The sequence below is a fragment of the Leptonotus elevatus genome, chromosome 17 (genome assembly GCF_054856555.1).
Source record: "Leptonotus elevatus isolate MCC_2025b chromosome 17, RoL_Lele_1.0, whole genome shotgun sequence".
NCBI lineage: Eukaryota > Metazoa > Chordata > Actinopteri > Syngnathiformes > Syngnathidae > Leptonotus > Leptonotus elevatus.
Window position 1 is genome coordinate 15,205,608 of NC_141255.1, and position 25,058 is coordinate 15,230,665.

The 25,058-nt window shown below is 43.0% G+C and overlaps 1 protein-coding gene across 8 annotated transcripts in view; it reads right to left on the reverse strand.

Annotated features, from left to right (window-relative positions):
• The window catches only part of foxp2 (forkhead box P2), a 124,923-nt gene that overhangs the window by 53,192 nt on the left and 46,673 nt on the right, over positions 1 to 25,058 (reverse strand). For 2 of the 8 annotated variants that reach the window (XM_086059550.1, XM_086059547.1), the window contains exon 4: positions 11,734 to 11,923. The exons of 1 other annotated variant lie outside the window; for it this stretch is intronic. In XM_086059550.1, the coding sequence (XP_085915676.1) occupies positions 11,734 to 11,913 (180 nt within the window). In that variant the 5' untranslated portion in view covers positions 11,914 to 11,923. Of the gene's footprint in view, positions 1 to 11,733; positions 11,924 to 18,729; positions 18,876 to 20,049; positions 20,282 to 23,574; positions 23,697 to 25,058 lie in introns of those variants that run through there. 5 more of the 8 variants (XM_086059549.1, XM_086059548.1, XM_086059555.1 and 2 more) reach the window with 5 other exon arrangements.

Below are 25,058 nucleotides of genomic sequence, written 5' to 3' on the forward strand. Positions count from 1 at the left end.
TAGCACAGAGTTGTGGCATTTTGAGAGGTGTCCCTCATATTCGGGTTCCCCTATTTCAAAGTCTTACATTGGAACCCATGAGATTGTGTAAAGGATTATGCATGTGCTACATTACTTATAAAGGTGTAATCTTGATACTGATTTTTTGGACTAAAGCTCCTTGAGTTAGCAGTAAGCCTGTTTGATACCCTTTTTTTCAATTAGTACTCAACTATTCCGTACTCACCGATACCAATAGTACTGTTCAAATTTTCAAAAACAAAACAAGATATCATTTGAAAGAAAAACCTCGATTTGGTGGCCAACGAGCGCATCTACAATACGTAGGAAGTGCCCAGAAGATGTATACTGAAAGGGTAAAAATTTTCAGCCACTTTAATTGGGTAAATATAAATTATACAGTGTGATTAAATATCACATTAATTCAGTAATTATGAAATACTTAAAGATGTTGAGTAGTTTACCTAACATTTTTGATTGCATTCTACAACCGTTTACTAATCATAATTGTGTAAATCAATCAATCAATCAAAACTTTATTTCAAACTCGAGGTAGATTAATATATATATATATATATATATATAAAATGGCTGCTTGGCTAAGTTTTCCCTGCCTCAGAAATGCGTTTGATGGCGACTGTGTCCAGACTCACTTGCTGGGACAGCGATGACTGAAAGATAGCAGTTTTCCATCATCATGGGGCAAATTGGACCCCGACGGGCCTCTTCTGGCCCCCAGGCCTTACATTTGAGACCAATGCTTAAAGCATTAGTCCACAGTGAACAACAAGGATTCATTTAAAAGATGTTCGAGTGAAAAATAAACATATCGTATGTCTGCGGGTAACCGGTCGTTCCCCTGCCTCGCTATTGCACTTTGAGTCCTCAACTTCCTCCCCGCTCACCTCCCCCTTATATCACCTTATTCATTTCTTCCTCTCATCTTCTCTGTCACTCTCTGCTGCTGCTTGTTTATTGATTCTCTAGATTAAGAATTCCTTGGGTGGAGGATTGTAACACACAAGCATCAAATTATTTTGGGCTGTGCTTATTTGCCTTTGCCTTGCATCTATTTGGCCTGCGTCTGTAGACAATTATGCCTACCCAGGCCCCAGACTCAGGTGCTAATAATGAAGGACAAATAGAATCATATGTGTAAACTTCCCCCACTGATGAAAATTTATATTAACTTTCTGCCACAGTAAACAGAGCAGCATAGCTACACCCTCCCGGGAGGATTGACAAGATGAATTTGCTCGCTCCAAACACCGGGAAGAAAGCAAAGGACTGTATAGGCGGGGGCGGAGCGCCGCCGTGAAGCCTCATACTTCATTTTTCACAGCAAAACAAGGGTCTACTTTGCCCGTCTGCAGGTAATGCTCATGCGGCCACCGGGCGTATGAAACAACGTACATACGCACGTGTTGAAGCAAGTTTGGAGTTCTTCATAATTCTTCATTGCTTCACGGATTACGAAATCCCATTTTTTCTTCACCCACATTTCCTGTCGGTTCTCTGCAGGTGGCTTTAGCAAAAGTCTTTACTTTCACCTGGGCTCTATCGCTATTCCTTCAGATAAGGTGACAGCAAACCTTTTCAGCGCTGCTCTTTATCTGCGGCTGCTCTTAGGGAAAGTCCTTTCCGAGGCTCTGACAGCCGAGAGCTTCCACAATGTGCTATCACAAAGAGTAAAATAGAGACCAGGGGAGAATAGAGTGTGTGTGCGAGTGAGTGATGGACAGCGTGTGTGTAAGGTCAAGTGTTGCTCTCTTTTGTACAAATGTTCTCTTTTTGAAGGCGCACAATTTGAGATGATGCGTCAGACCGGACGTGGTTTATTTGGAGATCATTTTAGGATTGGAAGGCAGCCATTTGAAATGGTACGCCGACTATTTGATAAGGAAGACACTGCAACTGTCTCAGCGCTACATCGAGGGCTTGATATATACCCACAGTTTTAAATTTGAGAGATTTAGCCAAATATTGAAGCCATTTGGGGTTTTATGAACAGAACAATCTCAGGGTAGATGTAGCAACTTGAAGAACTCAACACAAAAAGTTTAAATAATGTCCAGAGGCAAGCAGTGGTACCAATATACCAGAAACTGTCATTTCACTTGGCATTAGAGCACCATCTTGCATCTTTGGAAGAGCCAAAGTGGTTTTGTCGCGTGGCAAGGACTACTCGAGGGTCAATACTAAGAGTCTGTCTGGTCCTGCAGAGCTCGGGTTAAGTGGCGGGTGTAAAGTGTCACCCAATTTGAGGGTCGATTCGAGAGTTGTCTGACCTTAAACTGAGGACGACCTCGCAAACTGAATCAGGCTGGTCAACTGAGAAGTACTGACGGTTGTGTTTATTTTCCAAGAAAGCAGTAGGACCATACTCATGCTCCCGCTAGCTAATCACATTTCTAATATTTTCCCAATCTACTTCTTTCTGTCATACCTGACTGGTCGTCTCGTGGATATTCCAATTTCAACGGCGTGCATTTGACCTTTAAGTGAGCCGTAGAAGATACACTTATCTGCCTTCCACTCTGACGCCCAACGTCTATCCGTCATCGGTGCGTGCATGTGTTAAAGGTGCGATGGAGACGGGGACAAAAGGAGCTGTCGTGGGTACGGAGTGTGACGAGGAGTGGATAGATTTTTTTTTTAGGGCTCTGTGATGAAAATGTAGCAATGCATAGGTGTGGGAATACATCAAACTATAGCTCAAGTGCTTTCATGTGCCGCCAGACTGACTGAGTCATAAACAGCAGTTCCCAAAAGCTTGCTATATCACGCTTGTGAGAACAAGCAACAGCGAGCAGTCCCACTTCTCTTGTTCCATCCCCATTCGCCGCCCTTTTCCAAAGGGCTAATCTACATCTTTCATTGAATCAAGAATGGAAATTTGCAAGAAATGCTTCTTTTTCAATTTCATGCTGAAGTAGCTCAAGTTAGTGGATGTAATTTCTCCTAACAAGAAAATGTATCACTCGGTTGCACACTGTGCAAGGAACAGGCTTCTTTTTTGATTTTTTTTCTTTTATCCCCCACTTCTTGAGCTTTGATGAATGTGCCAAAAGCATGATCACTCCATCATAGCACCCCATGCAAGGACAGAACAATTACATTAAGAAGTAAAACCACTGGTTGAAAGTAGTATGAACAATACTTCACTCAGAAGTCTGATAATCATTTTTTGTTGGTCTGCAACAACTCGAAATCCTACAGTAGGAAAACTTCTTTTGTGCTGAAATTCTGATATGGGAACAGAAACAAGCAAGTAGGCCTACACTTTGATTAAGTTTTCCTATAAACGGGGTGAGCAGATATCTGAGCTTAATCGAGACAGTCCCGATCTGAACCTTGCGTCCCAAGTTCTGGCTGATTTCACCAGGCCCGTTGTTTTGTCCCACTTTTACGGAGTTCCCATTCTGGCGTCCCGCTTTTTCCAGTCAACAAGCCAACTGGTTGGCCTGTGTACATGTCAATAAACCACACAATTGTCAAAGTGATTCATACGATAAACCAATTAAAAAGGAATTTAACTGTTAAATTCCTTCCTATTTACGGTCACATTCATGTCATACTGGAACTAGAACTTCTTTCTGCGTCCGTGGAAATGTAGTCAGACTGAACGCAAGCTGAGTGTTTCTGGCGGCACATTTGTTTTCCTTTAAAGACACGAAGAACAACACTTGATTTTCAGTTTTATAAACAGGGTTTTGCCACTCAAGGTGCGTTCAATGACCACTCACGCACTCATTCAATGCACCAAAAAGCAATAAATAGTACATGAGCACATGGAAAGATTTTATAATTTATCTGATGTACTAAAATTAGAACAGCGGCATGTCAACTCGAGTTGCAGGTCATACACATTTTTCCGGGGGTAACGACATTGCCACAAATTTGATGGTGAGTGCATTGTCTTGTCTAGCACTGTTGAACTGTCAACCAAGTTATAATTTAGCATTAGCTATTAATACACAACCACCGGTCACCAGATTGACTAGTGATTCAATTTGATATAAATAGTTCCTAGTAAGAATTGATTGTATATTTGATTTTAAGTGAAATTGTAGGGCCTGGTTTTTAATTTTGGAAATCTGGCCACCCTAACTATAAATCAAATTTATTACACTGATTTGAATGATGAACTCCAACGAGGTGAAGGTATGGCTAACAATATCGCAAAAACAATAGCATGCATAGCATAGCTCCATGGAGCTAACGTATATTTATCATGTAAACCTCTGATAACAATGCACATGCGGAGACAATCAAATCTGGGAGGGATTCGGCAGCGCAGACTTGGTATCGGCTTAGTGTCTAGTCAAGCTTGAAGTGCGGCCCAAGCCCCCACAAAGCGCCTTTCTGCATATGCTCGCTTTTACTGGGGCGGAACAAGCAAGCCTCGCAGTGCCATTGCTGATCAGTTGAGGCCCGTTAACGTGTTCCTACATGGGTAAATAAGCAGTGGCTCAGAATTGATGAGGAGTGCCGTACTGTTGGAGGGAGAGCATCAGGCACCGATTTGGTGAATGATACCAAGACTAGGATGGATCTTATTCTATTTCATTGAGGGGGGAAAATAAACAACAAGAACATTGGGAATGCAATTGCTCTGGGAGAGCCGATTTACGTAAATAGAGCTGACATATGGATAAAAACGTTGCGCATTACAAAAATGGCTGCTATTATTCCAACCTTCAGCGAGGAAAGCCAAAGCCGACGCTAAGTAACACGTCAGTCAGTCGCTTTCGTAGCCTTCAATTCCCCGCGGCGTGGCTCTTATTTACTGCATTTGTATGAGAGCCTCTGCCTCCTCTCCTCCATATGTATATATACACACACACACACAACGTTCAGAAGCAATGCAAAAAAAAAAGAAAAAAAAAAGAGCAGCCTGGTCGTATTACAAGTACAAACATCTTGGGAGATGGCAGAGAGCTCTTTATCTATTCAAGAAATGGGTCAGGGATGAAGGTAATCTGAGGAGCAGAAAGTGTTAACAAGTAAAAAAAACAAAAAAAACCTTGATACCTGGAATCCGTTAGTCGAGATCCTGGGCGCAGTAGATAAAGAGGACACCAATGTCATTAATGATGCTCCCACTCCTTGCAAGTCGCCTTCTTAGCAAGATTTGAAGTCATTTTAATATTTGTTAGAGGAGCAGGAGACGAGAGGTGGGAGGCTTGCGGGGTATACACAACAAACCGTCGGGCAAGCGTTTCGGAGGCTGATTTGTTACTATTCATGGCTAAAGCGGAGAGGAACTGTAATACTAGACATGCTTGTTAAATTCACAACACTCCAAAGCTGCCTTCTAGCAAATCCCGTCTTTTGCTTGTCAGCTTAAGACACCCCACCATATGCATATGTAGGATTTTTTAAGCTCTGTTAAATGGATAGTGGTGCCGTGGCCTATCAAATGACTGTAAGCCACTCGGGGTGTGTATGGGGGAAGGAGGGGTGCGGTGTGAGGAAGAGAATCATTTAGAGAAAAGTAAGCAGCTACGCATCATATGCAACACAAGATGTGTGTTTACGCCACTTCAGGTACAAAGAGCCATTTACATGTAGATATCCAGGCTGTGTGTGACAATAAAACTCCATCCCGCCATATTAACGACTGGTACTGGGTTTAAGCCAACAAGAGGGGAGTGGCAACAAACAATGACAGAATGCCTGTTTTCGATTGCCGCGCCACAAAAGATGATCGCCCATTCAGCACCCAGGCAAATAAATTATTGTGGACGGTATTGAGCTCAGACTATTGGCTCAGTCCCTTCAGAGTACGTGGTTGTGTGAGTGGACTTATAGATCCAGTGGCCATTTATTTCCCGGCGCTAAAACAGGGCAGTTAGAGAAGCGTAAAAGGAAATGAGTTGTGAAGTGACCATTGATCCCGCCCGGCGTGCAGTTTGGCGGAAGTCTATCGGGCCGCAGTGTGTGACCGCTGGATGGCTGCCTTTTATTTACACGCAAGTGGTTAACCCTGGCCGAGTTCATTTGTCAACCGCCTAACACAGGAGAAACGAGAAAGAAACGCAATTAAATAGAAATTCGTAGCGTGATACAAAAGCCATTTTGGGATTGTGTTGACATCCAGTTGTGTTACAAACACATTGTTTCATATGGCCGGTGTTCTGCATACAAAACAATCTCGGCAGTGGACGCAGACTAATGACTCCAAGTCCAACGTATCCTGCTGGGATTCAATTACTGCATTTGCTATTGTCTTTCAACCTACAGGTAGCTTCACTTGGGTTTCCTCGGGGTTAAAGAAAAGAAAGAAAGAATATGATTTAGCATCTGCTTACAAATATCCCAATCCTAACCAAATGCACTCAATAGACAAGACAAAAATGCTTGTAGCCATTAGGCTATTAATTCACTCCCTCCCTCCCTCCCTCCCTCCCTCCCTCCCTCCCTCCTTCCTTCCCTCCCGCCCTCCCTCTCCCTCTCCCCCACTGACTCACTCACTCACTCACTCACTCACTGTCTCTCGACATTCCATACAATTCTTGATACATGGGTTGCAATACAATTGAATGACTGTTTGGTTTAAAGTAGAGTGACTCAATTCAGTTGGATTCAGTGGGATTACTATTTGATGTCATATGGTACGATTCACTCAAGAGGAGTTCTTTGAATGAACTTGACAATTCATTCAAAGATATATCTCTCCAATAAAAGACGATTTGATACGTATCTCCGTATATTATTTTAAAGTGGAACGATTCAATTTCATGCAGCTTTTTAAATCAAAATCGATTTTGAGATTGTAAGTGGGTTTTTTTTGTTTTTTTTGTTACATACCCACCGGAGCTTAAGCATGGGTGGGGAAATGGGCAACATGAACAATAAACAGTATTTTGATAGGCAAATTTCCTCCCTAATCTTGTGAACTCCTGCTATACTTTGCCTATCTGATGGTAAGGTCTTCTTCAGAGCCAAAATTGTATTCTTTTTTGCCTTAGTTGCTACAACAATCCAGTGACCAGTCCATTCACTATAAAAATGCCCATCTCGAGTGATATTCATGATTAAATGATATTGACTGCACCTCTGCTTCCCGTACCTGCTACTTTGCAGCAGTTCCTGACTGCTTGAGCATAAAATGCCCATAAGTGTTTATTTCCAGCAGATTTCACTCCGTCTCTCTCGCTTTTAATGCCCTTTTCTCCATTCTTCCATCGCTATCCTCCCTCTCTCTCTCTTTTCTCCTCGTCTCCCTTTCAAGCATCGACGCCTGACATTTCGCCACGCTCTCGAGAGACTCCGGCGCGAAATGGAGTTACTGGGAGAGCGCCACTGTAAATTTCAGGAGGCCACGTGTAATGTGCCTTAAAGTGAGATGGACAGGCCAGGTTGGAAGAAGCCGGAGAATAAAAGGAGACAGCGCTACAGGAGGAGGAAGTGGTGGCATCTATATAGATAATAGAATAAAGCTGTGTTTTGTCTGGGGAAGGGCGTGCAAACAGTAGCCCTGCTGTCATTCACATAGTATATCTTTAGTGTCATCGCAGAGGGGGAACCTACATATATATATGTCACCGGCCTGTATGTACCATCCTGTGGGGACCGTCTGCCGATAGCTCGCCTTGGAAGAGAAAGAAGGATGGCGTCCATTGTAAATAAGTCGGACACGGAAGCTGTCTTTTCACTGACCGGGGCAATAATTTTACAAAGACGTATGCCGCTTCCTATTCAGTGCTTCTGAAGCCACACGTTTATGAAATGGAACATATTTCAGGTGGTCGTCTTTCTACTGTCCTGAGAGCTGATTGATGCACCAAAGCCAGGGCCAATGGTGTCTTATTTACACAGTCGAGTGAGGCAATCTCAGGCCTTAAAGATAAACCTAATGAGCTTCTTTGTGTAAGGGTGCAAATGAGACGCCAGCCTCCCCCCCATGCCTTTCCTTTCCTTTTGCATCCAAAGGGGACAGTCTGGGTGATTAGGCCTTTAAATTATGCTCAAGGGCAAAGCACAGATTTGCATCTTGTGTGTGTGTTGGGGTAAAAAAGAGAAAGAGAAAGAAAGGTAGGTGAAGGGCAGAAAGGAAAAGATGCTTGAGGCTTATTTGTGAGAGGTGACAATAGTTAAACAATGCAAGTCAGCAGTTTTTTCCAAATTTAACCTACAAAAAAAAAATCTTGTAAGAAGATACATGGTGAGTGGCACACACTCAATTACTTTACATTTGGGGGCAGGTTTGAATTTGCCCCCAAAACCCGGCAAATTAGCCGTCACCTGCTGTCAAAATTCCTCATCCTGACCGTTTCCCGCCAGCTAAACAGCTCGGAAGGCAGGTTAATTGCTGTCACCGCCAACTTGGACCATTGCCTCAGTGCTCATGGAGCAACAAAGGTAGTCTGGAAGTAGAGCTGTGCTTGGAACTGATGTCAAAACGCCGCCATCGTTATCATCGGAACGTAGCGCTTGTTTGTCAAGCAGATGATTGGTAAACAAGCATCATTGGGGATTGTTCTACCAGCTGTTAAGTCGGCCTTCGCTTCAAATGACTGACCGCAATATAGGCCAGGACCCAGATTGAGCTTTGAATATCAATAAGTGCAGGCCGTTCCGAGGAGGGGGCGGTATTGGCTCATCAATTCTGATTAGCAAGATAATCAACTAACAGCCTCTTCATCTTGATGTCCAAATTCAAAGATCAATGCTCGCATATTCATACAGGGCTGCATTATGACAACCTGGATGCTCAATGATGAATCGATCGCTGTTCAGGATTACATTATTGCATTTTTTTTTTCATGCTTTTATAGCGATCGCTACGCGTGGCAATTAGTGCCGAGCAACATTCATCATTTGCGTCAATGCATTTCCGCGGCTGGCAAATTGCAATCAGATAAAGTAGGAATCTAATCGCTGATCTGAAATCAAATTAGCTCTATTTAGGCAACCTTTGGGGGAGGCGGGTGGTGAAACCCCCGGCAGAAATTAGTGGCGGCAAATTCGATTGCGGACATACTGCTTATTACTCAGATCCATAGATAACGAGGCTTTTCTTTAATGTCAACTACAAAAGATGACTAGATTAGCGCATACTATACCGAGATCCAAGATAAAAAATGGTATTGAAAATTCCACGGCAATTCTCTATTTTGAATGACTTTGTCAGAGAGATATTCACTAAACTATATTGATTCTTAGTCGGGATGATACAAATGCTAAATCTTCAATCTTGGTGATCTGTGTCCTACAAGGTCCAATCTAAGGCAAGAGACCTTAAGATGCTGCTTTTCTAATTATAGCTGCAGGTGGTATTTGGGAAGCTGCAAGGTAATGGCACAACCCAGAGGGACAGGGGTGGGGAGAATTCATCAGTGCTTATTATTAATCATCCCTCCAGCAGCGTGATGAGAGAGTGCAGCTTCCTATACCCACCGGACCACTCAATGTCACGGCAAATCTGGGAGGAAAATTACAGCCAACAGCCTTTCTTGAAAACAGACTTATGGATGTTTTTTGTTTTTTTTCCCCCTTCCCGGCAAACAGTTGAACGGTTGCATGCATGCTGTCATTCACTCACTTGCAAGGAAAGGATGCAAGCAAATGCACGAGGACGCCTCCGTCTTTTGTCTGGAGCGCTGGACCTCGTTGTGCCGAGCGTATGTGAAGATTTTAAAAAGCCTCCAGAGACCTGTTAGCTGGACTGCTCATTTCAATGTGTCGGTTTCTGGCTCGGAAGAAGGCCTCGCCTCTCTTTTTTCTTTTTTCTCTCTCACTGTCACACACACCGGAACAACAGTCTAAAGCTGGGACTTAAATAGACATTTAAAGCCATTTGTGTCCTTTTGCTCTCTTAGTGATGAACAACATTTGTTACTCCAAGTTTGCTTGACCTCAATCAGGTGTATGTACGGAAAGAGTGGCAGTGTGGTGATAAATGGCGACTTGCGGCCACCAGCATGGCTGCTGGGTGCTGCAGCAAGCATGGAGGATGGGGTGAGGCCGGTCGGGTATGTCACGGGCGGGGAGTGAGGGGGGCCTGCAGGAAATGCTTCATTTTGCTGGACTGACCCCCACCACCCTGCAAACATACACCACCGTGGGGCTTCAGCTGCTTCCAACAACATACACACACACATATTTACACACAACTTGTATGAAAATGAGCAGCAAACCAAAAGAGGACACGACGACCAAACCCACGGCATTGCCCCGCAATCCCCATGCCGCCAACCGCATCTCCCGCTGCTCTTTTGGCGATCTGTCAAAGCCATCATTCACCATGAAGAGACAATAGAGACACTTGACTCTTTTACTCCCCTGGCGCCTGACTTTCAAAAATGCCCCAAAACACACACGCCGATAGTTCAGGCACTCTCAACTTGCTCTGGTAGACAATTCAGAATAGTTAAAGGAAGTGAAAATGGAAAATGAGGTGCAACCAATTAATAAAAAATAAGCCCAAGAGCACGAATATATATATATATATATATATTTTTTTTTCCATCGATTAATTATTCTATAGTCAATTATGATTACCGTTTATTAACAGACGGCTCGTTTTTATTTTCTATTGTTCAATTAGACAAAACCAAATAAGCAACAACGAAGCCAGATCACGTGAGAGGGAGAGATGTTGTACTTGCCAATGTTTTTCAAACTGAGAGCTACTTCTTGGTTACTGATTAAAGCAAAGGGCTACCAGTCTGATACACACTTCTGAAGCTGCTTCAGGACTACGTTTTTGACATTACAGGTCATTCATGCTATGGTTGCAAATAATCATTACTTTTGTAATCGATGCAGGTCCTCTTTTGATCCACAGCACTAGAAAATAGGGAAAAATGTTGATTACTGTTATCCTAAGTAAAAGTTTGAGTTTTAATTTGATTCAACACAAAAAGCTTATGATGTCATCGGATTTCAACTATCTTAAAGTGAAACAAAGGCTTGAAATGATTAATCGATTATCAAAATGGTTATGGATTAATTGATCAATTGACACCTCTAATATATATATATCTATATATATATATATATCTATCTATCTATATATCTATCTATCTATCTATCTATAGATATGTATATATATATATATATATATATATATATATATATATATATATCTATCTATCTATCTATCTATCTATCTATCTATCTATCTATCTATCTATCTATCTATCTATCTATCTATCTATCTATCTATCTATCTATCTATCTATCTATCTATCTATCTATCTATCTATCTATCTATCTATCTATCTATCTATCTATCTATATATATATATATATATATATATATATATATATATATATATATATATATATAGATATATATATAGATATATATATATAGATATATATATAGATATAGATGATTTGTGCATGCATGAACTAAGTCATGGTTAAAAGTGTCACTGCTGCTTGCCGTCTCTCTGAGCCAGTGCCGAGGCAGGAGGCCCTCTGGTGGACGCTGCGCTGCAATGACACACGCACACACCACTCCAACCTACATACAAACACACACAAAAAGCTCCCTAAAACCCTACAAATTCCAAAAAGCAATCAGGGAAAACGGAATCAAACTACCAGCAATCTTGAGGATGCCAACAAAACTCAACACAAACGCGTGCTAAAGAAACCCAAAAAGCATGTAGATGTGCGCGTACCTTACAGAGAAGAGGAGCGTGATGGAGAGGGGGTAAAAAGGAGGGAGAGTGAGTGAGCGGGCGGGCGAGCGAGCGGGGAAGAAACACAACTTACCTGCTGTTGTTGCAGATGCAGCAGCTCGACTGTGCTTATTTCGCTGCTGCTCGTGTCACCAGCGCTTGATCTCCCATCTCTACTGCCAGCCTCTAATTGGCTGCTGCTTAGGGTGCTCATTCCATTTTGACTCATTGAACTGTTGCTTATTGTCTCTGTGGCCGACTCCTGCATCATCATGATTTAAAACCTAGAAGTGATTAAGAGGCACCGGTTAGGGCTCTTCTTCTTACAATTCTACCAGTCCAACCCCCCCTGCATCCTATATATTTTAATGCAGCCATTATCCACAGCCCCCCTCTCCAAATTAAAGCATTTAAAGAAGAGGGAGGAGGGGGCGATGCAGGAGGCGCAATTATGCATTCATTGTGTAAATGAAGCAGTACAAAGAGATGCACGTCCTGGTTCTATTTGACAAGGGAGCGGGGGCAACTAAATGTGCTTAAAATGCAGGCATAAATGAAAGATTGAAGAAGTTGCATCAATACTGCCATCGCCACACTAAATAAAAGTCCTGCATCATTTGTGGAAATAAAGACAAACACATGCCCGAGACAATTATGTGACGATTAAAACATACATCATTTCTTGCTACCATCTTTATGACAGGCACTCGGAAAATATTTTGCATCTTGACCCTGCAGGGTTGTTTTTTTATTTTATTTTTTTAAGTATGGCTTGTCAAAGAGTGAAGTGGTCTAATGACGCAAAAGCTCATCATGTCCAATTACAATTTGGCAGCAGGGAGGAGGCGGGACCAAATGACACCGCACGGACTACTTTAGCCAAATATTAGCCCAAATCTTCTTTCATCAAACCTCGTCTCAGAACACAAAATAAAATTCACGAGACACATCAGACGGCGTAAACACATTTTGAGAAATAATCAAATTAAGATGAGATTTTTGAATGAATTATATCTGCATCTTTTTGAAAAGCAAGGAGAGAAAGAAAGGGAAATTAATTTATCACGACTATCATTAATGATTGTGCTAAAAACAGCATAAATTATGTATATTAGCTCCTCTCTATCACTCTCTCTCTCTCTCTCTCTCGTAATAAATGTTTTATCATTTTCCCTCTTGCATTTCATGCTTGCTACCTTTGCAGGGGCAGAGGACATCACTCAACACAACTCAATGGAAATGCAAAGAAATATTTGCACAAATATACCCCCACCCCCCAATAAAAATTTACATCTCAAGTAATTAAAACTGTTGTGTTGTTTATTTGAGTTCTCTTCAGTTCCAAATAAAAGTGTAGTCGGAATTGAGCCACTGATGAAAGCAAACAAAAGAGGAATGAGTGCTGCCAATGCTCGTGTCGTGATCTTCTCCAGCCTAGTAAATTCGCTTTTAATGGCGTTGTGCAAATGTCCTTTCGTGTGTGTGTGTGTGTTTGACGAGAGGCTGATAGAGGACAGGTCTTAAAGGATGTCCACAGCCAGGATAAACAGGATCCGGGCGGAAAAGAACAAACAGGGCTGAGCTGTTACACAGAGCAGGGCGACAGCTGCCTGGGACACAAGCAAACAGGGAAGAGGCCCGCTTGTGAACAAACAGGCCCCTGTTTAACACGTCGCCGCCGCTCACAACCGATGGAGGGAAGAAAGACGCAATGGGTGTGAGGGGGGGGGGGGGGGGTGCAGAGAAGAGGGAGACAGAGAGGGGGAAGGGGGGGCAAGACTGGCACAATGTGACATCCAATCCGGAGACGAATCTCGGACTAAGAAACTCAAGGCTGCGGCCGAGATCAGCCGGCTAATAAGTATTCAAATTAGGCATAAATTTTACATGGCTGATGTTTAAAATATTCAGAGAAAGACTGTCTGATTGCCTTTACTACAATTTTATGAACATTCTAATGGAACCTGCATCGCTGCTTTTTTCTTTTTTCTTCTTCTTGTCCGACTGCTAAAAAACTGAGACAAAGAAATAAAAGCCAGCAAGATGTAAAAACAGCGCAAAGGACGCCACGTCCAAAATAACAAAAACACATTTGGCGTCATGATAATGCAGATGTATGCAAAGCGTATTCGCAAAGATCAGATGGTGCTTTAACCTTAATGACAGCGGTGAGATAAATTAATTAACCAGCTAAAAGGCAGCATTCAAATCTGCCAATTAAAGTGTCAATTAGAAACACAGCCAAGCTGCAATGATGAGCGGGATGACCAGCTACGGCTGCGGGAGGAGGGCTAATGCAATGTCTCACGCACACACGCAAACACACGCACACACACACACACACCGATTATTAGTAGTCAATAGAACTGATATTCATTTTGCAGCAAAACTGAAAATATTAGTGTCAAAATTAAAAAGCTTAACTTTATTGAGATGTCATTAAGCATGTCTGTTAAAACAACTCTTCAAATTTTCAACATGATGGAAGTGATTCTTTTCATTTTAAACATATTAAGAATAGTCAACTGTGTTTTTAAATTGTAAAAGCGCAAGGAGCTTCCAGGGTCATCACTATGTCATACGCTAAAAAAAAAAAAACTAAAAGAGTAAACAGCTCCCTAAAGTTTAAACATATTTGAACTGTTAAAAAAAAACATTCACTTCATTTGGTTTGAATTTATAACAAAAACAAAAAGTGCATGGAGTTCTCAGAGTTCATAAAGATAAGAGAATTAAAAAAAATACATAAATAAAAAGCAGGGTTTTCGTAAAGGTTGCACAGATGTTTGCAGACAGTAAAAAAAACTGCAAAAAAAATTATTCGCGACAAGTACAAACTGTCTGCGAACATCTTTGCACGCTTTTACGAACCCCGATGAAAACCCAAAGTTTGCTACGTTCCCAAGCATTCTTCAGTCAGTCACATACCATACATGCCGATAATCGTCCCGGTCGACAATTGGTCTATCCCTAACACACACTTAGGTGTGTGAGCATTTCCACGGCACCCGCAGGTCATCCTGAACACTTGACCTCGGATGGCGAAATGACAAAATCATCTCGAAAAGTGACCAAAACGTCTCGAATATTGACTCTTGTCCAGCATTTCATGGGGAGAACTTTCCCAAACAATTTAACGGGTACGAGACAACTATTTCTTTCTTCTTCTTTTTTTTTTGCATTCCTTGTACGTCCATACTTTGCTATACCGCCTTGAACAAACATCGACTCTCGATGTTGTTGGTATGGAATCTGTAGGGAAATCCGTCGATCCAGGGACTGTGCCGAGCTCTCTTCCAAGAAGTGCCACAATACACACACGTAGGCAGCGAATTCAGCGTTAAAGGTGAAAGAAGCGCTCCTCCATCTTTGTTTGCGGGCTCTAAAAGCCCTTAATGTTGCCTCATTACCTGGCCTGTCTGCCGCTCTATCATGTGCGGTAAACACACACTATGACACCGGCCATCCATCCAGCAGGCACGCACAGCTGTCTGCTGTCGACTGGCGAATTACACACACACACACACACACACCCACACGGCCAATACACACACTCATATGCTCCCGTTAATGCACAACAAGCCTGACACGGGTTCGGGCAATTCATTGTCACCGCGTCTCTATCTTCAAGCCTCATTTTGTATGCATCGCTTCGCTTGCAAAAAAATGTTTTCATTAAGGGAGAAGAGGAGAAATGACCGGTAAATATGTGATCCCAGACGTCCGTTCCTTATCGCTTCACATTCCAGGTGCTAGACGGGATATTTCTTTTCTTTTCACCCCCCCAAAATAATAAGGAATATAAGAGAAATTACATTTCACACTCTGATGGCTCCTCACAGTGCTCTCATCAAATGGAGATATGGTCACCATTTCAAATAAGCACAGATTCTGTGCTTGAGTGAAATTAATTCATCATTGCCATAAGTTAGTACGCATACCAAATAAAGTAGTAACTAGGCAAGGGCGAAATGCGTCTATATTCAATACTTGAGATTGGCTAATAAATCAAAACGCCACATATGAGCGGACGGGGAAAAAAGTTGCAATGATGTATTAAATCTACAAATCAAAAATAAGTTGTAAATTGATGCCTTGAACAAATCCTACATAATGATCCTATGTAGGCTTGTATTCTGGCTTTTTACAAGAGCAGCAGCAGCTTGAAGCTGGTGTGGAAAAGCGACAAACCCCCAGATGAAGTCAGGCACGCCAGGATGCCGTGCCTTAAAAGCTTCCTTTTTGGCACGACGGGGCCACCATAAAAGAGCATTAATGACTACTTCTTATAAACCTGTGTATATTAATGGTTTCTGCTCTCAGATAGAGAATTTCAAAAGTGCTTTAGATTGACAATAAAAAAGGTGTGAAGGGGGAGGCGTGAGGAAATCATATTTACAAAATCAGAAAAATGGCCAAATGAAAAGAGATGAATATGAATAATGGACTTTTCCCGGGATTAACATGATTCAAAGCAACAGAATCAAAACGTGGTTATCTGCTGTGCAATGAGCCCGACAAAACCCGCCGTCGTGTTTCAATTCTTAATTTGAGCCGGCAAGAAATTGTAGCGCCGTGATAGCAGACATTCAGGCAAGACTGCTTCCAACTTAATTCTCCTATTTACAATAAGGAGATGAGACGGAATAAGATAAAAGGCCGACTTCTTTGCCACGGTGTCCATGAATGGACTGACAGTGTGTGTTTGTGGGAAGAAAGGACAAGGAGAAGTGTGTAAAGATAGAACACAATGAGGTAAGATGTATATATTTTTTAAACCTATTGTATACTTGCTATTCAATTACTACTACTACTACAAAAAAAAAAAAAAAGAGTCCGAAAGGCAAAGCGATGTCATTTTCTTAAATATGCTTTCTTAAGGCAAAGAGGTCGTCCCGTATCATTTACAGACATCCCTGCCACCGACGTAGTGGGGGCGAGCGAGACAAGTGACGAAAGCCCATCAGTCAGCTCTCATTTGCATATTTGCCAATTGCATTAATTAACTCGGCCCACCTAATCAGAGCTAATTGACCTATAAAAAGGGGGGTAGGAGTGGGGGGAGCCCTCATTGTCTGGTCCAATCATCTTTAGCAAGAGTAGAGGAGGCGCACCAGAGCCGCCGACTTCCATTTAAAAGTCCTGCACGCTTGCGAGTATTCCACTGGCGCTGTGCAACTCCAGCTGGAAAGAAAAACCGAGCTGCTTTCAGACGGGACGGACTTTTACGCAAAACTGGTGCCGCGAGTGGGAGACAACGAGGGCTCGCCGCCGCCGCAGCAGCTTCGCGGATCGGCCGGACGCACTCACACACACGCGGGACACAGCCGGCTTGAGACATATCTCATTGTGACGGTTCCAGTTATTTCTGCTTGATTAGGGCCATTATGTCCCCCCACCTCTGATTGATGTCGTCATTCCCCCTCAGCAGTCCTGCATCGATAGATCTTAATGAATTGGTAAATAAGGGCGAAGATTGCGCTTGACAACACCGCAACACTCCTCATTCATAGCTGATAAGATTTATGTAAGCAATTAGGGGCATAAAAAGGGGGGGCGGGCAGGAGGGGCTTCGGGATGGGGGGTGGGGTCGGGTGATCTTTCCAAAGCAAAAAGTCACATCCAAATGGGACATGGGCATTCCTCGACTTAACACTGGCTTAGTCACACTTCTTTCATGCTCGGCTGGGGACTTTAGAACTGCTCAGGGGAGACACATCACCCTTGCTCCTGTCGGAATTAACAAATTGTTTTTTTGTTTTGTTTTTTTGCAAAAAAACAAATACACAGCGACACAATGAATGAACAGATTAAAAGCAGGGGAAAGAAGTGTGTTATTTAAATGATCTTTTTTTTTCTATACAGTATTTTTCCTTCCAAGGCCTTTTTTTAATTTACTTTTTTTTTTTACTGTCAATAACGAGCCGACAGGCCAGGAGTGCCCAAAATAAAAGCGGGAGTGATTTAGGAGCAGACTCCTTCTGGCGCGAACCCCCCCCCCCCCCCCAGCGCCTTCCCCCCTTTCAACAAGCACATGCAAATGAGGCCCGTGCTACTTAACTGCATCATTTATGTGGATAATAGCGGCATCATCATTACGGCAACTCAAATTAAATTACATCACAATTAACATAACAAAGTGATTGGCTCAACTTTCAAAACAAATATGGCAGCTCGGCTAATGAACGCTGTTAATTGGCCGGTGTGCATGCAAAATAAAACACGGTGGTAAACATGTGCGCTAGTTGAATAAATCCCAATCTATATTTTGAAGCAAATGAAGACAGCAGGCGAAAAGTGAATATCACCAGGGGGATTTGTGACTCCAAATGTGTAGCATTTAATTTTATTGCGCTCCAGAAGCTATTACAGGACAGACTCTGGAGAACAATGTAAATTATCTGCCTTCAAAATAGACTTTGGCCAATTCTCCATGTGAACTAATCACATAGCTCATTATGCATTAGGGTATTAAATTATGAAGAGGAGCCCCTTTTCACATTCCTGCACAAAGCTGGATGAAATGTTAATAGCGTGCGTGCCCACACTCGCCCAATAGCGTGCCCACGCTCGGCCTCATCAATATTTAAGTCAACAAATTATCCAACACTTGTCTTTGATAACAATAATTAGCGCTTCACCCGTGATCAGTCTAGTGACCTCTCCAGACTAAACATCTGCTCCTCAAGAGTTTGTTTATTTTCTTTGTCCATGCTAAACACACATCTGCATGTGATTAATATTGCACTAGGGTCGTGTGTGTATGTGTGTGTGTGTGCCCTTTAATTGTCTTGTTGGATTAAAAGTAGCAGCTAACGCATCTGGAAGTGAGCCCCCCCCCCCCCCCCCCTCCTCCCCTCAACTACCTCAGCAGCAGAAATTAGCACAATTACAAAGTCTACATGCATATACACTCACACACATGGGGCAATTCATCACAACTAATTAAGCAGTAGAGCAAAGTTACACAGCCGGCAGTAAAGTCGGCAACGGCAATAAAAGGAAGGAGTTGATGACAGCAGATTGATGGATGGATGGATAAGTGAGGGGTGAATAGATGGATGAATGGATGCATGACTTTTTTTTTTACCTTCAAAGTGAGGAGAGCAGAGGTGTCGCCTCCGCCGCCGCCGCCGAGGGCTCGAAAGCGAGTCGAGCGGTGTCACCGCGTGTGGAGAGGCAACACTATCTGTGTCATCACTCCAACCGTGTTTATGGGGGGAGATGGCATCATAAACAAGCCAGCTCCAAGCCCCACAACCACCCCCCACCACGACTAACGCCCCCCCCCCCCCCCCTCCACGAGCAACCACCGCCACACATGCACACCCACCCACCACAAACCAGCCCCCGCCCCACTTTCTCTCTCTCTCTCGCCAGCTCACCACCAATATGCCATTCATGCAAATCACCATTGCCCCATTAGAAAAAAAAAAACAGCAGTAGACTTCTCTCCTGGCAATCATTCCATCATTTCCAGTTGTCACCGGGGCAATTACCAACCAGGCCCCCCAACCCAATCAGGACATGATGCTGGATTTGAAAGGGGGGGGGGGGGGGGGGGGGGGCAAGTGTGTGCGTGCGTGCGTGTGTGTGTGCGTGTGAAATGGAAATTTATGACGCTGGCTTCTTTCTCTCGCCTCACTTGGAAATAATTAGATTATCATTTTTATGTACATCGCTGATGAAATACATCACATTCACAATTTTGCTATTAAGTTATCACTTCCTGTATGAGTGGAAGTTCAGCACAGATTATTTATTATTTTAATTTATTATTATTACTTTTTATATTATATTTTTATTTTTGTATGTGTTATTATTATTATTTTATTATTCATTTATTTACAGATTTGTGACCATATTTACTTTTTTTTTTTCTAATAAATTGCTAGGTCAAAACTTTTGTACAAAAAGGGGATGTTCTCGACATGAGCCAGAAAATTGGGCCAAATTGACCCCAGTTAGTGTTTAGGTCCAATTTTTTACCCAAATTGGGTTGTTTTTTACCCAGCAGTTTTAAGAGTGAGAAAATCCAAAGTCTGTGCATGGGGGTCGGTCGGTGGCTCTCCCGTCCCTCTCGCAACTCTCTCTCGCTCTAATGGCACACTCTCTCACTGCGGCTCATTGTGCACACACGCATCCACAGGCGGAGCGGCGCACAGCTCGCCTCTCCAAAACCCGGCTGGAGGACACCCCAAACTGCTTTGATTTGCCGGCGGAGGTATGTGTCGTCTTTCTCCTCTAGCGTGTCGTGTGTGAATGATGAGTGAGGGGCCGCTCTGGAAACAATTAGCCAAGCCGCGCTCGGGCGACCGACATCCTCGCGACCACAAAGCGCCGCTTGCCGTGACGCATCCTGCACAAGATCACACTTGAGCGCAGAAGGATAGAGAGGCTGTGACCTTACCTTTTAAGACAAGAGTGCCAGAGAAATCCACTCCCCCTGGTAGGGAAACATTTGTCGAGGCTCAGATGCCTGGAAGCATCAAAAATGAAGCGCAGAGGGAGAAAAAAAGCCAGCAGGAAAAGTACTAACAAAAAAGTAGAAGAAAGAAGCTGAGGAGCATCTTCGGTGAGGTATTTACAGTACAAGCGGACGGAGAGCGGCGCACCTCTGCCTGGTCACGTCGGAGAGACAGTTGCCGTTTGAGTGCCGCCTAATTAAAACAAGTCAGGCAGCCCCGCTGGATTGTTTTGACGCCCGAGGACCAATAGTACACAAAACCGGCGGCTTGATCGTGTGGCGGGGGGAAAGGGGGGAGGCGTCGTGAGGAGGGGGTGGGGGGAGTTGGCAGAGGAATTGTGTACGTTTGGGACGACGGGGGGTGTGAGTGGGTATATAGGAAGGCTTCTTTTTTTTTTTTACGGGCGGGGGGCTCATTGACGGCTCTTTTACTTTATTCCTCACAATGAACCCTGACACTGATATGCTATCACGTCCAAATAGCACAAAACAAAGCATCGACTGTCAAGGAAAACAAGGATGTACATTTATCTTATGATGATAGGATCCAGATACTCTGCAAAAAGCTGACCTCAGAAAAAGCAACTACCATAACAAATGATAAGAAGGAACATTTTGGGCAATTTCTTTCTAATTCATACTCATTCTCCTGCTGTTTTCTGTCACTTTCTCTCTCCTTCTCCCTCTTGCATGCCACAGATGTTTTTCTTAGTTGCCGCGATAGACAGGAATCTACTGGAAAAGGAGAAAGCCCCGGTCTCCCCCAAGAGAGATGAGTACAAAGCCCCCAGTCTGCTCGCAGCAGATGCGGAAAGACGGTCCATCTGCCACCAGCTCGCTGAGAGATTTCTTATGTCTCTTTTTTGTTTGTTTTAACAACATACGCACAGTCTACGCAACCAACACATAATCCGAAATTTCAACTTTCAAAATTAAAACAGAACAGGGTTTTTTTTGTTGTTTTTTAACAGGCACCCTGTGCAACTCTGACAGATTTATTTCAGGGAAGACGCAGCCCCCAACGCGGGCTAAAGACCACTTGAACTCGCAGCTCTGAGCGGTGGCCTGGCATGATTTAACAGGCTGCGAGCATCACATTATCTCCTGCTGCAGCATATTTCAGCCGTATGATATTATTATTATAAGGCTGGCGGAAAAAAATGCAGCATCCGAGGCAACAAGGCTAAACAAGCAGTGTGAAATAAAGACACAAAGGAAGGAAAAGGTTGCCAACAATTACTCTAATTGCTTTAAGCATGCACATTATGCCGGCAATTTCTCCATCTCAGAACTTGAGGCTCGCTCATCCACTTTTAAATGAATCCACCCAGAGTGCCTCCCTGCAAAAGGCAAACAAGAGGCTCCTGGCCTGAGAAACGGCAACTTCACTAGGGGAATGCTATGCCTCTTTCTACAGAGCTGTGACAATTGTGCCTCCTCCCTGCAGTTATTTATTCACTTTGTCTCTTCTTCCAGCGCTTTTCTGCTGCCAAGGTCAACAGAGACAAACAGGCCCACCAGCGTCTTGATGTGGTGGCAGTGGAATAGGGAGAGGAGAAAGACAGTTAAAAAAAAAAAAAAAAAAGTGGGGTGAGGGGTAAGCAATGCATGGCGGTGGCGGGTGCAGACATGTGTCAGTGGGTACAGTGAGGGGGGGTCTTGGCAGCAGCTGGCTACAAAGCTCGCCAAGAGCAACAGCAGTGATGATGCCTCCCATTTACCGTTCCCATAGTGCACAAAATGGCGTGCAATACTTGGTTGGAACCAGCAGGGGTGCTGTTGGTTCACGCTCAACTAGGAATGACTGATTTAGAAAATTAATCTACAGTAATTGAATTTTTTTTTTTACACTGAACATTGTGATTGAGATTTAATATGTAATAATTTTTTTCAAGGTACTCTTTTTCTGTGTATTCTTTTTTATAAAGATACAAGCAATAAACGAATCAGCAAATACCAGAATTATTCCACATTGTTAGTCTTACGCTAAACTTAACTACTTCATGATGGACTGTGCTTCTTACGAACTGGACGTATCTGGACACTGAACAAATAAAATATAGATACATGTGTACAGGTATGAATGTTTGAAGAAGAGAAACAAGACTATGTGGAGGTCCTCTCATTAAGTCGCTGGCATAGTACAGCAAGACGAAGCCCAGTTGGGTCTAATGGGCTCCTTGGTCACCACACAAATTGTGGAAAACACAAAAGAAAACAACGTGAATTTCAACAACATCAATGCCAACACTTGGAGGGTTTAGTGAGAGGGGAAGGGGTGTGTCCTTCTGATTTGTCTCCACCCTCATGCACATTAAAAAAAAAAAAAAGTAGTTGAAGTGGTCTGTTCAAATATGCTGAACAGCTCCTTGGCAACTCGCACACAATGATAACAAAATGTTTCCAAAGAGACGCACGGGGAAAAAAAACAACCTAAGCACACATCAGCCATGTTCATTCATTGTCACATGAATGTTCCACAAAGCACAATTTTGGTCCCACTTAGTCCCGAGCCAAATAATGCATAATGAGGGGGTAGTGCAATTTAAGTCCTGGCCAGTGTTGATCACATGATATGTTGCTTATGGCCAGAGAGCGCAGACCATTAAGGAGTGATGATTATATAAGTGCTCGGCAGGCTGCAGCGTTTTAATTTACTGTACTTAAAGCAGCAACGTATCCATGGCAACTTGCTTTGCCCTATTCAGAAATCCCCTAATGAAATGCCTATTAAGTGGCTGATAATGACAGCATCCAAATAAATTTGCATATGTATTTCACAGGGGAGAAAAAAGAACGAGAGCACTGAAGTGAAGAAAGCGGGGCGTGATTTTGACTGATTTGCCGCCGTTTTGTTTACAGCAAAAGCAGTTATTATTGGACCCGAGTGAAGTCGACATAAATGACCACACTCAAAACAAGTGCCCTGTATTCTTTTTTAAATGAAATGTGGCCATTATACAAGGAGAAGCGATGCTGCTTTCCACTGAGAGCGTCCACACGTGACTTCCATTCGGCCCAGAGCCCAACAGGACATCCCTGAGAGACTGTTTTCTTGACTAAATATTAACAGCTCCAGTAAGCAGCTCCTGGGAGAAGACTCCTTGACCGGGCCGGGCCTCGGGTTCCGATTGAAAATAAACCAGGTTGGACGTTCAATGCACCCTGGAATATCAACACCCTCGCGCTCGGCGGGAACTCCGTCACGGCCTGCCGCTGTGCCTTTCTGTAGACTCCAGGCGGGAACTAAAGTATATATTACAGCCAAGAAATACATGAAAAAATACAGATTGAAAGGACGCAAGTCAGACAGTTCAAGCTGACCGCTCAACAGACACTCGAGGTTAAATTGGATATACACAAAGCATCTCTTGAAACGCAGATTTGAATGAAAAGAACTCGCTGAAATCAAAGACGCCGCTGAGCTGGGAGAATTTACATAAGCAAGTGAAGCTCACAGCAGTTTACCTGCTAGATGGCGCACTGGAATAATATGAAAGACTCCAGCTTGGCAGACAACATCCCGCCCTTTCCCCACTGTAATAGATATTATCATAGATGAGATGACTTCCGACGTTGTTTTGCTTCCTGAGGTACGGAACCCGAGAGCCATTTGTGATGTGTAGTGTCTGAGGAAGCCGCAGCAAAAGCGGCCTTCTCTGACGGGATGATCATTCCCACAAGTACACGCCATGCAGCTGAATGGAAGGCAAGCACGCTCCAGTGGCAGTCAAAAGAGCACAACACCTGCCGATTCCAAAACGAAAACGTGTTCTCACAAGACCTTGGGCCGATTCTGCGTTCATCTGTTGGATGAAATTATGACAAAATGTAATGTTTTATTGACATTTTTGCAGATGTGGCCATCTGTGTGGAGGGGATATTCCTAATCACTTTATAGAGATTTTTATAGTAGACTGTGGAGTCCAGCAGCCAAATAAATTATTATATTTGTTATAACCATCATTATGACAGTAGTACATAATATGATTTGTGGGGGGATCTGCATCTCTGGCCTCATTTTGTCTTTTTAATTTGAACTGCCACCCCAGAGGAAAAACAACCAATTATAGGAAGGAGGTATGACTTAATAAGTATTGATTATTTGGCTGACACTCACAGGCAAACTCCTTGCGGACATATACCCGCAACCTCGTGCTGACCTCTCATGACCCCCGAAAAGCATCTTTTTTGTCATCGAGTGTGACCATGGGACTGTGCCTGCAAACGCACATCAAATGATCTCTGACTGTTTGTTCTCCTTGGGCACTTTTTTTTTTTTTTAATACCAAATCAGAGGCCCAAAATGGGGCTATAGAGCGCTTTTTCTTCCTTCTGTGCTGTGAAATGTTGCTCTACTTATACTTCATGCAATATATGACGGAATTAGGCATGGGCCAATATTAGATTATGTCGGTATGATAACTGTGAGCAAAAATAACAGTTGGAAATTTTAAATTATGACTCTAAAATGACCTTCTTTGAAATGTTTGGGTAAAACAGCATTTTTTTCTCCATTAAACACAAACTACTTTCATTTTAAACAAACCATATCATCACTGCTATGTGAAAAACACTTATGTCCATTTAAAAAAATATATTTTTGGTATGAAACTGAATGCAGACATCCCAAAAATGTAAAAAAATAAAATAAAATGTTCGGGCTAACTATATAGCTTTCCTATCAACCATCGGTTGTTCACTAATTTCCAAGAAGGATAAATCGGGATAAAGTGAGGGCATAACTTATACTTTTATACATTTGAGCAGTACTACAAAATGGTAGACTCACTATACATGGCACTATGTAGCGGATAGGGAGTGATTCCCAACACAGCAATGCACATGAAACTACTGTAAAGCATGTGCACATGGTGATCATGCTGTCAACATCAGATCGATGCGTTTGAGAGCAGCTAACGAATTCCATGCGTGAGGCATTAAAATAATGT